Raw genomic sequence first — 15,554 nt, 5'->3', positions numbered from 1 at the left:
CTTGATTTCAGTCAGCAAATGCCTTCCTGGTGCCTTCAATGGGTTCTGGTCTGCTAAATAGCCTCCAGTGCCTGGGTAAGCACCAATAACTGTCCTACTAAAAGATCTGCCTGTGTCTTTCAGTCTCCCAAATGCTGCCCCAGCCCTGGCCTCACCAGCCTCCTCCAGCTCTGAGCAAACCCTGTACTGATGTGTCTTGCATGAACGCATCCCTGCTGAAGGCATTCAAATAACTGATAAAAAAATCTTTATCAAAATGCTGATGAAGCTCTGCCCCTAGACACAGAGCTCTTTACATAAGAAATACAAAACATAACTTGTGGTTTTGGAGAGAAATGGGAAAAGAAGACTGCAGCATCTCCCCCTGAGCAGCATCCCTTCTGCCAGGCACTACAAGGAGGGATGTTTGCCCTCAAGTGCAGGCTCAGCCCTCCTCAAATCCTCACCCAGGGTATGCGTCCAAGGCTGGTGCCCAGGGCACTGGGGCAGCATTTCATCAGGTATCCTCCAGGCGTGGCTCATGCTTGAGGGGCCGCCTGGTCTGGACAAGTTCCAGGTGCTTCCTTTTCATTTCTCACTGTGCATTTTTTTTCCTATCCTCTATGCTTGAAAAGTCTTTCAACAACAATATATCTTCCAAGAGAAACCACGGAGGCCCAGATCTGCTGCATTGAAGTTGTCAAAGGGCTGGATTTCCTCACTCTTAGAAATGGCATCGGTAGGGTGAAATAAACCCAGTGATGAGTGAACCCTGAGAGGCTCAAAACTTCAGCTGAGATAAGAGGGTCGGGCTCCTCTCATCTAACCTTGCGTTTGATATCTCCTCTAACACAGTCATCTGCTGGCAGTGGATAAGAGAGATGCTTTGAAGGAGCTCCTGATTTCACAGGAGGCTCCCCAAAAAGGCATCACTGCAAAGGCTGCCAGCACAAGGACAGTGATTCCTAATGGGAAGGCACCGGCCAGAGCCCAGGCATGTGGGGAAAGGCTGTGCTAAAGCCTGGTGGACACCAACAGCTCCTGCCTGATGGAGCTGCTCTGCTGGAGCTGCTATTAATCAGGTATCTTTCAGCAAGTCCCAGCGCTGCTCTAAATTCCTGACTTGCCTCAGAACATGACAAATGGTGTGAACAGAAAAGCCAAAATGTAAACAAAACATCAAATTCCCCCTTCAGCCTCCGCGCTCCCAAAATTGAGTTTGAAGCTGTCAAAACATTTTGTTGGGAATGTTCAACTGATTTATACAGGTTTTAATTACACGGAGGGAGGGGGGAAAAAACCCAAGTTTAAATTTTGAAAGAAAAAGCCAAACTGGAACGTTACGTTTTTTTCATTACAGAAATGTCAAACCCTTTTTTTTTGCTGCAGCAGCACTTGCCATTGAAAAATGTTGTGACAACAGATTTCCAAACAGCTCTCGCTGAGTTTCGCACTGACCCTCTGCCTTCCCTGCCAAAGCTACTGTTTCTATTCCTCTGGCAGTTCTTAGAGGCAACCACTTCCTCTATAGCTTAATAGACCTCAATCTGGAAAGCGATACACAGCAATCAGAGGGAGACATATTATCCTGCTATATAAATACCTGCAGTAGGATTTCATTTTACCTGAGCTTGTTCCTTTCCTCTAATGAACCACTGAGTTGGATAATTTAGTGTCAGTGAGCTCATAAACAAGCACACTGATTTAACAAGAAAACTTCTGCTATTTTTAGCTAGAAAAGGAGAAAAAAAAAAAAATATATCAAGGAATATGGAATTTGCTCAATTCCAATTGCAGGGAAAAATAGGTATGCTTGAATTATTATTATGGTTACTGCTGAGATTTAGGGGAAATATTTGCTCTAAAGAATAACACGCTTGAGAAAGTAGGTATTTTATCCTGAGAAGTAAATGAACTAATTTAAACAAGCATTACAGCCCCTGCTCAAGAAAGCACTGGAGCACACCCTTACTTAAGTACATCATCAAGGGCTGCCTCGCCTTCCAAAGTCAGTTTAGATCAGAGATGAGGATCTAGTTTACAATGACCCACTTGCAAAAAGCCTCTTTAGGAAAATCATTTGAAACTGGATTTTCATGCAGTGTAAGTAGACACAAAATGTAAAGAGCATTTTATGTTCCCCACCCGCCCATGCTCTGGGAAAACCTCACACCATACTTCAGGCTCTGCAGGTGTGTCTTGCCATTGCTATGGAGCCCTGGTTGGGAACAAGAAGCCAAATACAAGAACCCCACTGAAGGATGGAGACAGGATTTCGTGTATTTTTCCTACAACACTCCTGAACGGTAAATCCCAATGCAAAACTTCTTACTGTGTTGGAGAGGGAAACTCAGAGCCTGTACTTTTCACCTTGCGTTGATATACAACATCATTAACCAAGACATTATCTCAACGCCCACAGAAAAAGTCAAAATGCCTTATGCTTCAACATCCCTGTGACTACATTACGTAAAGAACGTTAACTCTCTACTAAAGGCCTCAGTCATATCAAGTTTGGATGGAAACTTTGCAGGAAATTAGGAATATTAACCTGGTTCTCAGAGTTGTAATATTCGGGAGCTGGGAGGGCATAATGATGGTACACAGAGCCTGACAGGTTGTCCATCAGCTTCAGCTCTCCTTCCAGAGATCCCTGGATCAGCAGTGATATGGTATCAAACAAGTGCCTTTCCTAGGAGGGGTGGTGTATAACACGCAGAAGGAGAGAGCAAGCCAAAAAGAGAGGAAAAAAGCGAGGGACAGAAACAGAGAGGAAAAAAGGACGGTGTATAAAATCCAATGAACAAAAGAGGGAAAATACAGAGTAGGAGGGGTGGGGAGAAAGACAGGGATGAACAGCAGGAACAGAAACAGCAGGACAGAAGAGGTGAGGCAGGAGAGGAGAGAGAACAGTGCAGTAATATCACGGTGAGCAGTGACAACTTTCTCAGACCCTCCTGGGGACAGCTCTTGCTCTCTGCAAACATGGACAGTTACTAATCTGAGCTGTACAGAGGGGCTGGTGTGGCAGCATCTTGCTACTTGGTGCTGTGAGCACTACTGCTGTAAAGTTTCTCGACCCATTGACCACATTTTTAAGCAAGAGGACCTAATACTTGACAGCTAAATCCATATCCAGAGGACACATCAATTAAAATAACCTGACTTGAAGAGAAGCTGAGCATCCTGTCCATGAAAGCTGCAGCTGGTCAGGATGGACAGACATCAGGCGACTAATTCATGTGCCAGACATGGGTTGAGGTGCCTCAGTTGTCCTGGCCAACTTCAAACCAGCTGGCCACAGCACAGACATGGGAGGTTATACAGAGCAGGTCTGGCTTTTGCAGGCAGCATGGGAGCAATTTAAGGGTTGCACCTTTCACGTAGGGAATGCCTACTACATACAATGAAATGAGGACCATTGTTACAGTCAAACAGCACATGGTGCAAAAATCCTGGGGAATAGGCAAGCAAAGAAGCATGCTGACCACATATCCTTGCAGGTTCATGTCCTGGGAATTGTATTCCTCTGCTCTCGTGCTCAAGCATCAGATTTGTCCTGAAGATTTTGGCTGGGAGAGTAAATAGAATAAAATCTGGAGGTTTTTGAGGTTTCTTTTCTGAGTGAATCACACTCTGGAGATCATGACTAGAGTAAGCCCTTTCCAAAGCCACCTTCAGAGAGGGCAGGTTTAACAGCCTGAAGAGCTGAGAGTCTCCTTCCCTCTGATTTGTCTTGCAATTTTGCTATTTCTCTTTTTGCCAGTGTGAGTACTGATGCAGGACAGTGCTGAGGACAGCTTGCCAATACTCTGCTCAACATGTGCAACCACAGTTGGGACACGCTGTTTCTTCTTAGAGGATGTAGTGAAGCTGGATTTCCCCATATTACCCTGAACTCCTTTTTCCTGTGCCAAAGAGCAGCTTTGGCCTCCATCTCAGACTTCAGTGACTCCTAATGGCACCAGCAATTTCCAGTAGCTTAGGAATTGAAACAAAGCTTAAGAAGGGATTTACTCTCTTTCACCCTTGGACTGAATATCATAAATTAGTTTTTCATGCATTAGAATACTCATTAGTCCACCACCAGGCAGAGGCCAAGATATGCTGTTATGAAATCATGATGTAATAAAAGCTAATGAAGCCTGTGTAGAGTTTAACCCGGTTTGCAATCAGCTAAGCCTAAAACAAAAAGCTGGACCATTTTTCTTGTATAATTTCAGTTCTGTTCTCTCTCAAAGGACCTGTCTGGGTCTTGACCTCACCCCTCTCATTCCTCAAACTGAGTCTTCATCCAGAAACTGTGCTTTAGAGAGACTTGTTGCAGCTCGTAGCAGCTACCACATTACAGCCCTGCTCCGACACTGCTCCTGCTGGTGGGAGTTTTGCCACCAGTTCTGGTAAGCTCAGGTTTGAGGCCCCTCTGGATTATTCTATTGTTAAAATAATCTTTTCTTACAAGCTTGACAGTGGGGATGTATTTTAAATTGAGGTTACATAAAACAAATTTAATACTTAAGCAAAGATTAGCCAAGTTTTATTCCTCTTTTATGTTGTGGTTCATGGTCTGCATTAGAAAAGCAAACACATTATGCTCGTGATTTATGCCATCACAAAGGACCTAGCCCAGACTCTGGATTAGAGCAAATTTGGAGCTAGCTCTGAACTTGGCAGCTTGGGCATATCTCCAGAACTAATTGCAAAGCTCTCTACCTCCAAATAGATGCGTCAAGGTGGGCTGGACCTGGAGCATCAGTTCCCACGCCATACAACAGTCAGCAGACAGAGAGGAATACAAGCCCTGGATGTACGGTGTACCCGCTCCTTCACTACCGACTCGTGCATGTCTCCCCCTAACAAATATGCAACTCAAGCCCTCTTCATCCTCCAACTGAGATTCTCACCATAGGGTAAAATAATGAGAGCTGAGAATCCACCTTGATTTGCATGGGATTGGTACATCCTCGGGGGCTCTCGGGTCTCTCTCCACCGGCGCTGCCTGTCCACGCAAAGATGTCTGAGGGGCTGTGTTGGCCGGGACTGATGGTCTTCATTTCCATCTCCAACTCCGCTTCCAGCTCTGCCTCCTCCTTTGCCTCCTTGTTGCTCTCCTCCAAGTGCTTCATGAGCACAGCGATGACCACATTCACGAGGACAAACTGGGCCGTCAGCACGAAGGAGACGAAGTAGATGGGTGAAATGACAGTGTTGTAACAGGTGGACTCCTGGTCACAGTCTCGCAGCGTGTCCTAGAAACAGGGGAGAAGTGATGGAAGGATGTGAAGGGGTTCCAGCATGGACCTCAGTCTGCGTCTGGTCATCTGGCGGCAATGGGTCCTCCCTTCATGAAGAAAACTGAGAAGACTGGGCAAATTCCGTGTCTAGAATAGCAAAATACATGCCATTAAAACCTTGTTTCTGTGTTAGTCACCACAAGCAGGCTCAGATGAAATTGTCCTTGACGTGTGTAACAACAGACATCAACACCCTGCTGCTCCTAAAGGAAAGGCTGTTTTACCAGGTTAGAAAACAAATACTCAAGTGTGGCAGACAGATCTAGGACAAAGCTACAACCCACCAACTATCCCACAGCAGCTGGCCTACAGACACTCTTTCTTCAAGTTCACACCCCATCATTAAGAGTTTGGCCACCTAACACATACCACAGGCTAGAAATGAACAGAGAAGTGATTCCTGCAGACTAGCTAGCACACTAGTTCTCATAGACCAGATTTCTTCACAGTAACATGCCTTTGTGGATGTCCCCTAAGAAAAGCTCTCTCTCAGAAACCTGTTTTTTCCCAGAAACATAAAGAAAACACCAAAGTAATACCAACAAAGGTAAAAAAACCAATGCACATTACTGAGCTGAATTTGTGCTGCTTGAGATGAGTCCCTTTCTTTTTTTCCCCTTCTTTTAGAGTTGCTCTCTCAGGGTAAAAAAGGGAATATATGGAGTACTCTAGGAGCCTGCAATCATAGACATTGCATGGCTGGGAGGAGGGAACAGAAATGTTAAGAGACTTTGCCCAGTGCATGAATGAAGAGACCAGCTCGCTGCAGGACATAAGCGTCCTGGCTAGGCATCGGTATAAGTTTGGAGCAGAAAGGTCAGCTTCTAAGTGAGCAATTATAGGAGATACTCCTTTTCCATGGATGTCTTACCTTCATTATCCCATTCCAGTTGTCTCCCGTGGACACTCGGAAGAGGGTCAGAAAAGCCATCCCAAAGTTCCTGAACGTGGCATGCCGTCCCAGCCCCTCACAGGGGTGTGTGTCATCACACTCTGTGGGACCAAGCACAGCCATGAGACTCCCCATTCACACACCTCACCCATCCCTTCCACTGGCACGGGAAGACTCACCAAGGTCTCCAAACAGCTCCACTCCAAGAGCTGCAAATATGAAAAACAACAACATGAAGAGAAGACCCAGATTCCCCACCTGGAAAGAGAAAAAGAAATGGGGGCGGGGGGGAAAAAACACAAAAAAAAAAAGAACATTCATTGATTTTTTTGTTCCAGACCTGTTTCCTGCTGCATTCTTTAATCCAAAACTTAAATTGCTTCAGGGGAAAAATGACCTCAATGTGAGGACTGTATCTCAGATTGTGCTTCGGAAGGGAAATGTGATTCTCTAATGACAGTAAAGACAAAATGATTAGCATTCCTCTGCAATAGGAAATTAGCTCTGGCCAGAGGAGATGTGGTTTGATATGGCAGTGGGTTACCTGCGGCAGCGCTTGCATCACGGTGTCCAGCAGGGCTCTCATCCCTACAGCCATCTTCAGCAGCTTCAGCACTGCGGAAAATACATTGGGAATATGGTAACGGCAGTGTTAGCGTGGAGACACAAACTCAGTCCCTCTCCCAGGAGCCACACATTATAGGTAGAGAAATGTGAAATCATGTCAACTCTTCTCCATTAGCTGCTATCGTTCCTGGCCTTTTTACATCGCTCCTGGTTGCTTGGATACTATCAAAATCCCATGAATAGCAGCATCACCTAGCCTTAGATGTGGAGAAAGCATTATTGTTCTGCCTGGCTTTTCCTTCCCCACTTTATCCGTGTTGGACCCATCTCCTTCCTCTGGTTATCACGAGCAGTTACTTTCCAGCCCTGAGACTGCTTTCCAGCTTCCATAGGCTACCCATTTTCATACCTGATTCACTGATTTACACATCTCTTCCAGGAGGTTGCCTTTCCAATTGGAAACCATGTGTACCTTTAATTCTGAAAGGGATTCAATGCACTGAAAACCACTCTTTCCTCCCCCACCTTGACACACAGCAGCATTTCGTTTCTCCTCCAGTTTCTTGCTTAGATGAGGGCTGCAATCAGAGCAATTATGCCTCAGAGCACAACATTGCCCTTCAGGAGGGCCTGGGAGTACTTTGTTAAGGGCCTGAGCACTCACATTTTACGTCTTCAGCATCTGGCCCTGAGATCATCCTGTTCTGAAAACTCAGGCCCTGCAAAAGTTGGCTTCCCCACTCGGGTATGTGTTGTTACAAGTCTGAGGGGACAGATGGATGCAGAGTGACAAGGAATGCTTTGTCACCAAGTGGTGAGATGTAAAGTCCCATGGGAAATTAAACTTATTAGACGCTTGTCTTTTGAAGCCAACGTACTTGAGCTTGTGTTCTCTAATCCCCGTTAGAGGAGACTTTGATTTGACTGGCATATTTTTTCCAGGTTCATCTCTGGGAATTACAGCCACAGCTATTTCTCCTGTATTTCTAAGCTCTCAGCCTTCAAGTCCTCTTAAGATAGAAACAGACGGTCAGTTGGCTCAGCTGTTTGGCTCCTCGCAAGTATTTTCCCTCATTGTTCTTTTATTTGTTTACAGACTGTTGATGCCAGAACTATGCACATTGTGATGGGGATGTGCCCCAGAACCATTTCCTAATGTTTCATTCTCCCCTGGAGGGAATCCTGCATCTTAAACAGAAGTCAATTCTGCTTTATTTGTCTCACCTCGGGCAATCCTGAGAACCCTCATGATTCGGATAATAGTGGGGTTAATCGGTAGCGAAGCGTTCACCTCAATCTCTTCCAAAGTGATGCCCATGATAGACAGCAGCACGATTGCCAGATCTAATTGGTTCCATCTGGAGACAACACAAAATGAAGTTTAACATCCACCAAGAAGCTGGCAAGGGGAGGTAGCTTGTTTCACGCAGATTCCAGTCATTTCAATGGTTCTAGCACTCAAATGAATCTGCAGCATTTTTCTGAGGGTATTATACAAATGCAGTTATGTTATGAAATCATTATAACTAATGCATCTCATTAGAAAGTCAGCCAATTCCAAAGATATTCTTGACTGATGGGAAACAGAAACAAAAGCTGGGCAGTTTTCTACCCAGAGGCTGCAGACATCAGGGGAGATGCTGTGGTATCTGTCTGGCCACTTCTAGACATGACACTCATGGACCTCAGCCCTAGAAAGAGCCAGCCCCCATGTCCAGCCCATGCAACAAAAATCATGCTGGGAGAAGGAAAGACCCCAAGGATTTGGGCCAGATCAGAGAGAGGCATAATCCCAACATGGACATGCAAAATGCAGGAGGAGGGATGGAACCATCCCCCATCTGCTGAAGGGCTAGTGTGAAGTTCTGCTTGGTGCCAGTGCTCTTAGTATTAATATTGAAGGAGGCAAAATTGAGAGGAGAAAGATTCACCAAGGACATAAAATCTGTACTTGTGAGGTAAGAGAGTGAACATTTAGAAAAAGAAGCGATTTCATCTGCTGCTCCACATCTGCCTCTGCATAAATCAGGACCAGCTTCTCTCTCGGCATAAATTTTGTCAAGGTCATCTTGATTATATGGACATGCAACTGGTGTGAGGAGAGAACCAGCCACTTGGTGTGATTCTCATATTTTGTCCACTCTCAAGGGCCAAAGTGGTGCAATCACACTCCTTGGCATGCCTTGATCCTTTCTCCAACTCACATCCCAAGCCTCCACCTACCCAGGTTTCAACCAGTCACACCAAAAAGCATTCACATGTGTCAGGCTGACATCACCAGGAAAAGCATCAGAGTCCAGGACACCAAATTTGGGCAGCTGCCTCCAGAAACCTGCTGTTTCCCCCCCAGAAGATGAAGCTTTTGTTACCTATCTTGGAAGAAGCGACGAAACCCAAAGGCAATAAGCTTGAAAACAGACTCCAGGACAAAGATAACGGTGAAGATGTAATTGCAAATCTTCAGGGCTTCATCAAGAACCTGGGATGTGGACACAGGACCAGGGTTAGACACTACATCTCCTGAGGGGCTTTGCTGCCTGCAAACCTGCCCTGCTTTCACCAGTTACTCATTTCCAAATGACAGATAAAAAGCTCCAACTGTGATCTCTCTCCGATGACAAATGTCCCAGGAAAAAGCCCCAGTGCTTCAAGGAGTGCACAGGCTGCATTCCCGCCTGGCCCCAACCCAACTGATATCATTCACAGGAGGGGCTGACACAAACCCATGGCATAACTCAAACCCCAGGGCAGTAACTCAGCCCCAGCTGGGACCGCCTGTGTGAGAGGTAAGAGCTGCTGCATTTGCAGGTGTCAGCAGCTCAGAACACCCCTCAGAACACCCTCGTGCTTTCAGCAGAGAGCTGAATTTCATCTCACTTGCTTATTTTTGCACTGCAGCAAGAGCTATAGGCTGGCTGTGCCCATGAAAGCGCTGGCCAAATGGCTTCTTTGTGATAGTCTGTCATTTACTCTTCACCTTCAGCTTTTGGCAAGGAGCAGGAGAGATGGATGGCATGCCAGCAGGAGCGAGTGCCTTGGGTTTTCCTCTGCCCACCCTTCCCTCTGCAGAAGTCACAGCCTGGCCATTAAATACAGGTGCCTTGTGGCTGGGACAACTCTTTCACAGTCAGACATTAAGCCACATCAGAGGTTATTTCATCCCAAAAGTCCTGCTCGTGAAGGAGCACTGTAGTAGCAGCATCCTGAGTGGCCTCATAAATAATTTCTCACTGCTGGCAAACGGGATGGTAATAACTGTGTCCAGGGCACTGTTAGGGAATTGGGAAGTGGCAACAGAGTGCTCTCAGACCAAAACCAAGACTTGCTGATGCCCGAGCAGCAGATATCATAGTAGAAAGGGATTAAACCATGCACTTTGCCTTCATGCTACAGTCCAGCTCCAAGCATCCATGGACAAAAACCATCTCACCTGCCTGAGAAGTACGAGCCCAGCTGCCAGAGGAAGCCATGGCTCTGAATGAGCTTCCCTGTCATACTGCAGGGACCTGTGCTCTGCCAGCAAATTCATTTAGCAAAGCCGATTTTGCCCAGTGGCTCTTTGCTCAGACCATCTCTATACACACTGCAGACCCTCTTCCCTATGGGCAGCATTTCCAGCTGGGACCTCATCCACAGCGCATCCTGGGGTATCCCACCACCAATCCCTTTCAGCACCAACATGCCAAGCGATCAGTTTGGATATAAAGCCAGAGTAAGCATCTGCAGGATCCCAGCCACCAGTCACCCAGACCAGAGTGACTTCAGGGCTCTGATTCAGCAAGACTCTCAAGCATGTGCATGGCTCTAACCGTGCTGTAAACTGAGCATAGCCCAAGCGTGGAGTTATTACCCAGATGCAGCATACCAGAGGCTTAGAGACAAAGTGTTATTTTCTTAAAGAAAATTAAAAACAAAAGCCTGCCCAACATTTTTATAATACAACAGAAAACGTAGCTGCAAAATGACTGCGGTAAGACACACGCCCTAGAGCAGTTCCAGGACAGGCTCCTTAGCCAACAACCTTTTTCATCACCAAATGACTGAATCATGCAATGAGCCTTCCAGTATTTAAAGGTGACCTAAAGAGAAGAAATAAATTGGGCTTGTGCCCTTTCATTCTTTGGCTTCTTTATGATAGGCTGGAGGATATTTTTCCCCTCGTTTACATGTCTTAGTTGTTTTTTACATTAAGTATTCAAGTCCTGTCTAGTCTTAAAGAATATTTCCTCCTATTGTGTGTTACTGTTATTCATGCTGAAAGTGGCTAATAAAGTACAAGTTATATGGCAAAGGCAGCTATTTCCATTTCATTCTTATGCACAAGAGACTTAACATCCCAGGACAGGCTGTTTTTATTTTCAGCGTATGACAGAGACCCAGGAACATAGTGCACTAATATGTTAAACTGGTTTTTAAACACCACCATGGAAACCAGTGCCTGTGAAAACTGTGCTCTATGGGACATTGGGAATTTAGAAGAAACTTTGCAAAAAGAAACATTTCACAAATTGTTCAGTTCTTTTCTCCTTTTTCTCCTTTTTTTTTTTTTTTTTTTTTTTGCTGGAAAACTTCAGTCAAATGGAAGATTTCAATGAGGATCACGTTGAGCAAACCAACCATGCTCCCATCCTCATTTTCAAAGCAGTCCATTTGCATTTAACTAGAAGGGAGAGGTGAAATGGTACCCAAGCACCAAAAGCCATGGTTTGAGCTGGAAGCCAGCTGCAGGATGGGTATGCTCCATGAGGCAAAGGGACAGGTCAAGCATGGTGAATGGGGACTCAAGGTCTAACAGCAAAACTGCCCATCAGCACATCCCATCATGGCTGGGCATGTCCCTCCTGACATTCCCCCCTCTCTGTCCCAGTACCTTTGGCTGCTGGTAGTGCTCCATGGCCATGGTGATCACATTGAGGCCAATCACTCCGGTGATGAACAAGTCCAGGTAGTGGCTGGTGCACATCTGGTGGATCAGGAGGCGGAAGCGGGAGTAATCCGAATAGTAGGGCTTACACTGTGCTTCTGCAGCAGGGAGGAGGAGAGCAGAGAGGCACGTCAAGTCATTTCTCTGCGTCTTTCTGGAGTCAATGCACCCTCACTTTCCAACTCCAAAGATGATAAATTCTAGACTGATTACAGCAACATGCTGTCTTTTTCATTTCCTTTTTTCTTGCTGGCATGTTACCATTTTTAATACACAGCAGGGCTCCCGTCATCTTACATCCATTAAACATCTTCAGTGGGACATGCTCTATACTCAGCCTTACGGCATCAGGGATGAGGTGAGCTGGGACTATCGTGCTGCTAAAGAATGTTTTTCCTTTAGGGAAATTTAAATTAAAACAACAATTTTTGTTTCTGCTGATCTTAAATGTCCCCAGACTATCCAAAAAGCCTAATTAATGGTCAGATGCTGGGGACAGATTTCACTAACAATGGTTTAAAAATAAAGGCCATTGAGTTAGCGGTGGTCTTTGAAAGTGGAGTGATTCAGACATATTATGTTCTTTGCAATAAACTGTAGAGAGAACAAAATTCAACACTTTGGCTGTCAGAGCCCTGAAAAATGGTCCATAAAAATACCAAGGAAAACTGATCAGTCAGCCTTAGCGATTAGAAAATAATGATCCTCCATTTAGACAAGATTATCAAAGTACAGATTTCACTGTTCGACTCATTCCTGTGTTCGGCTGCCTCAGGGATGACACATGCTCTTTAGACCCCGAATGTTCCTAGAGATAAACTCATTTACTCACCTAATCTCTAATGAGGAAATGCCAAGGCTGAGTATATAATTCAGTACAATTTTCAAGGCGGCATTATAATGCAGATTGAAGTGGAAAGGACTGTCTTGAATATGTCAGGGTATAATATTACTCTCATAATTAGATGATCAACTGGTTATGAAAATTATCGAGCTGTGAGAATTACATGGCTTGATATTTAGTGCTGCTGAGCAAATGTACAGTTTGATACATGATTCTGAGCAAAAAAGTTGGGTAGAATGAAGCCAGGAAGCACAGGCTTGGGTTGCCCTCAGGGAAAACTGATCTTAGAAGATTAAATTTTGCCTGGAAATAGAATTCACTTTGTCAATAGCCAATGACATTGCAATAAAACCCATAGATTTAATGGTTTCATGTGCTCCCTGCTTCATAATGGGATCCTGAAAAATCAGAGTTTTGGTTTCTCCATAAAGACAGACCTTTCCCTTGCAGCCCAGGGACAAATCATTCAGAGAGACAAATCATTTAGCAGTTTTATTCTGTAGGGATTTGGAACACCCAAAATTCTGCCTAAGTGTCGTCAAATGAAAGGCAAAATTAATATTCACTTCCTGATCTGCAGTGTGCTTTAGGTGATCTGTACATGAGTGCTAATGCACAATATCAATGAGAAGGTCTATCAAATGGATTTTCATGGTGAATCTATTAAGTGCTTACAAAAAGGCAGACTGGTAGCTGCTGACTCACTCCTAAGACTTTGTTGGGTATCTCGGAATCTGCATAAATCTCCATAAAGTCAAGATATCTCGATCACATTATGCTGAATTATGAGTAGCAAATTAACTAAAATGTTTGAATACAATTAGGTTAGGAATAGGACCTATTTTTATGAACCAACTTGTCATCTCAGAAAGAAACACCATTGTAATTGGATCACTCACTTCTACATTTATGTATAATTCACATTCCAAAGAAAAATGTCAATGTTTCTGCCTTTGCTTGCAATGGATTTACTCATGAATAATTACACTGAAATTCAAATTTTTTCTTAGCTTTGATTGACAGGTAATTCCAAATCCTACAGAGTAGCACCAACGCCATTAGAACAGAGAGAGGATTTAGAGAGAGATTGTAAAATGTCTCCTGTGCAGGGCTCCTGCACCTGGGTTAGCCAGTGCATGACCCCATAAGCAGAGTTGCTAATTGTTCATAGAGCTGCAAAGGCTTCTCCCCCCTCTCTCAAAGCTCCTTTTCAACCTTTCCCAGCACATTCCCCCAGGTTTCCACAGCCAAATGTCTCTGGATGCTGCTCTTGGAGATGCCTTTGCAGCCTTGGAAAATTACCATTAGTTAATGTTTCAGCCTTCCCCATTATCTTTGTTAAGAGGGGATTTGTCAACCCTGCTTATGAATCCTGCCACCACTCACTACACCCGTCTCTGCATACCTGCCATGCATATTAGTGCAATAGAGATACTACCACAAGATGAACCACATGCAAGCTCACATGCTGTCCAAGGACTATCAATAAATACCTACTGTGTCTAGGTGGGCAGGGAACTTTCTGAACAGATAAACCATTTTCTTTCTATTGTATAAATTCCATGTATTTAATTCAATCAGTTTTACAGAGAATTTGGGTATTGCTTATGTAGAATGACTCAGGTACAAAGCCCGTGCCCCCTATCACACAGTATCATTTCTAATTAGTGCAGTAAAGATCTAAACAATACCAACATCTTGGGAAATACAGACATCTGTTAAACTCCAGGTGGTGAACTCCACAACTAACACAACACCACATTACTGTACTGTTACAATACACTGTGTCAAGAACAACAAGAGCTCTGGGTTAGTCTTGGTTATTACTGGAAAGATTAACTTGGCTTCCCGGCACACATGGCATTAAAGAAAAGAGGAGGAGAGCAAACGAACAAAGAAGAATTGGCAGAATGAGAATGTGAGAAGATGGAGAAATACAGCAAAAGCCCACTATGAGACATCAGGCTGGTAAACAGGGTGTAAATCAAGCTGCTTCACCATGGCTGGAGGCCAGGAGAGCGGAGAAGTGGCTCCAATCTAGATATCGTTACACAGGAGAAGATCAGCTCAGACAGCAGATCCTGAGCAATCTCCTAACCCAGGCTGGAAGGAGGTCTTGCAGCTCAACTCAAGCTCACATTCTGTTCTCCTCTTGGAGTCATCCTGCAGGATAACTGATCCCCTTTTCAAGGGCTGGGAGGCAGAGCACGGCAGCCCCAGCCTGTGTCCTGGGGTGCCCAAACTCATCACCATCCTCTCCTGCCCATTTGGAAAGGCAATGACCACTGCTGTTGCAGGATAATAATTTCCCATTCCTAATCCCACTCTAACTTCTCCCAGGCCAGGTGCCTTTCAGGTTTAGTGATGCCCACGTTTGGGGCATTTAACCCCGTGTTGCTCTTCTTCTGACAGCTCCCAAACGTGACCCGTGAAGTGGCACCAGTGCCCAGCAAAACAGCACTGGAGGCATCATTTCTGCCCTGCTCTGCCACCACCAGCTCCCAGAGGGTCCCAGGGCTTGACCAGTCTCTGCCAGCACCAGGGGACATGGGGCTGAGGCCAATTTCTTCCCATTAACTGCATTTTCTTGGGGAGAATTAGACTGGGCATGCGGCTCCGAAATATCTCCAAATAGCAGCAGCCTCTGAATATAGCCCTGTCAAGAGAGAAATTGCCGCTTTCCCCGAGGTGGCTTTCAACCGGAGGTGTGTGGGCACAGGAAATTGGAATTCACGAGAGTGGGACAATTCCATTACTGTCTCCTCCAGTTTCTTCTTTCTCCTATAATAAGGAAATTAACTACTTTGCAGGTCTGAGTATATCTGGAGGACAGCAGCAAACCAATGAGCAATGAGCCCGTGACGCAGCTGGATTTACAAACTGTATCAAGAATATTATTAGGTTAAGAAGTAGTTTGCACTGAAGGAACTTTTTGTTTTAAACACAGCATTTGACTTGGCTTTTATTGTACTGAATGGATTTACTGAAAAATAAAAATTAAAAAAAAAAGCAAAATGGAAAAATGATAAATTATTTCCACTGAGAAGATTCCAG

General features: G+C 44.9%; 1 protein-coding gene across 16 annotated transcripts in view; it reads right to left on the bottom strand.

Moving 5' to 3' along the window:
• The window catches only part of CACNA1G (calcium voltage-gated channel subunit alpha1 G), a 143,512-nt gene that overhangs the window by 14,925 nt on the left and 113,033 nt on the right, over nt 1-15,554 (bottom strand). For 14 of the 16 annotated variants that reach the window (XM_030506539.1, XM_030506553.1, XM_030506544.1 and 11 more), the window contains 7 exons: nt 11,603-11,754; nt 9,102-9,211; nt 7,957-8,090; nt 6,710-6,780; nt 6,345-6,423; nt 6,145-6,266; nt 4,884-5,228 (listed from right to left, as the gene is read on the bottom strand). In XM_030506539.1, coding sequence (XP_030362399.1) covers nt 4,884-5,228; nt 6,145-6,266; nt 6,345-6,423; nt 6,710-6,780; nt 7,957-8,090; nt 9,102-9,211; nt 11,603-11,754 — 1,013 coding nt within the window. Of the gene's footprint in view, nt 1-2,530; nt 2,672-4,883; nt 5,229-6,144; nt 6,267-6,344; nt 6,424-6,709; nt 6,781-7,956; nt 8,091-9,101; nt 9,212-11,602; nt 11,755-15,554 lie in introns of all 16 variants that reach the window. The other 2 variants (XM_032920295.1, XM_030506542.1) reach the window with 2 other exon arrangements.

Source organism: Strigops habroptila, chromosome 14, assembly GCF_004027225.2.
Source record: "Strigops habroptila isolate Jane chromosome 14, bStrHab1.2.pri, whole genome shotgun sequence".
NCBI classification, from domain to species: domain Eukaryota; kingdom Metazoa; phylum Chordata; class Aves; order Psittaciformes; family Psittacidae; genus Strigops; species Strigops habroptila.
This window is presented reverse-complemented; position numbering and strand designations above follow the sequence as displayed.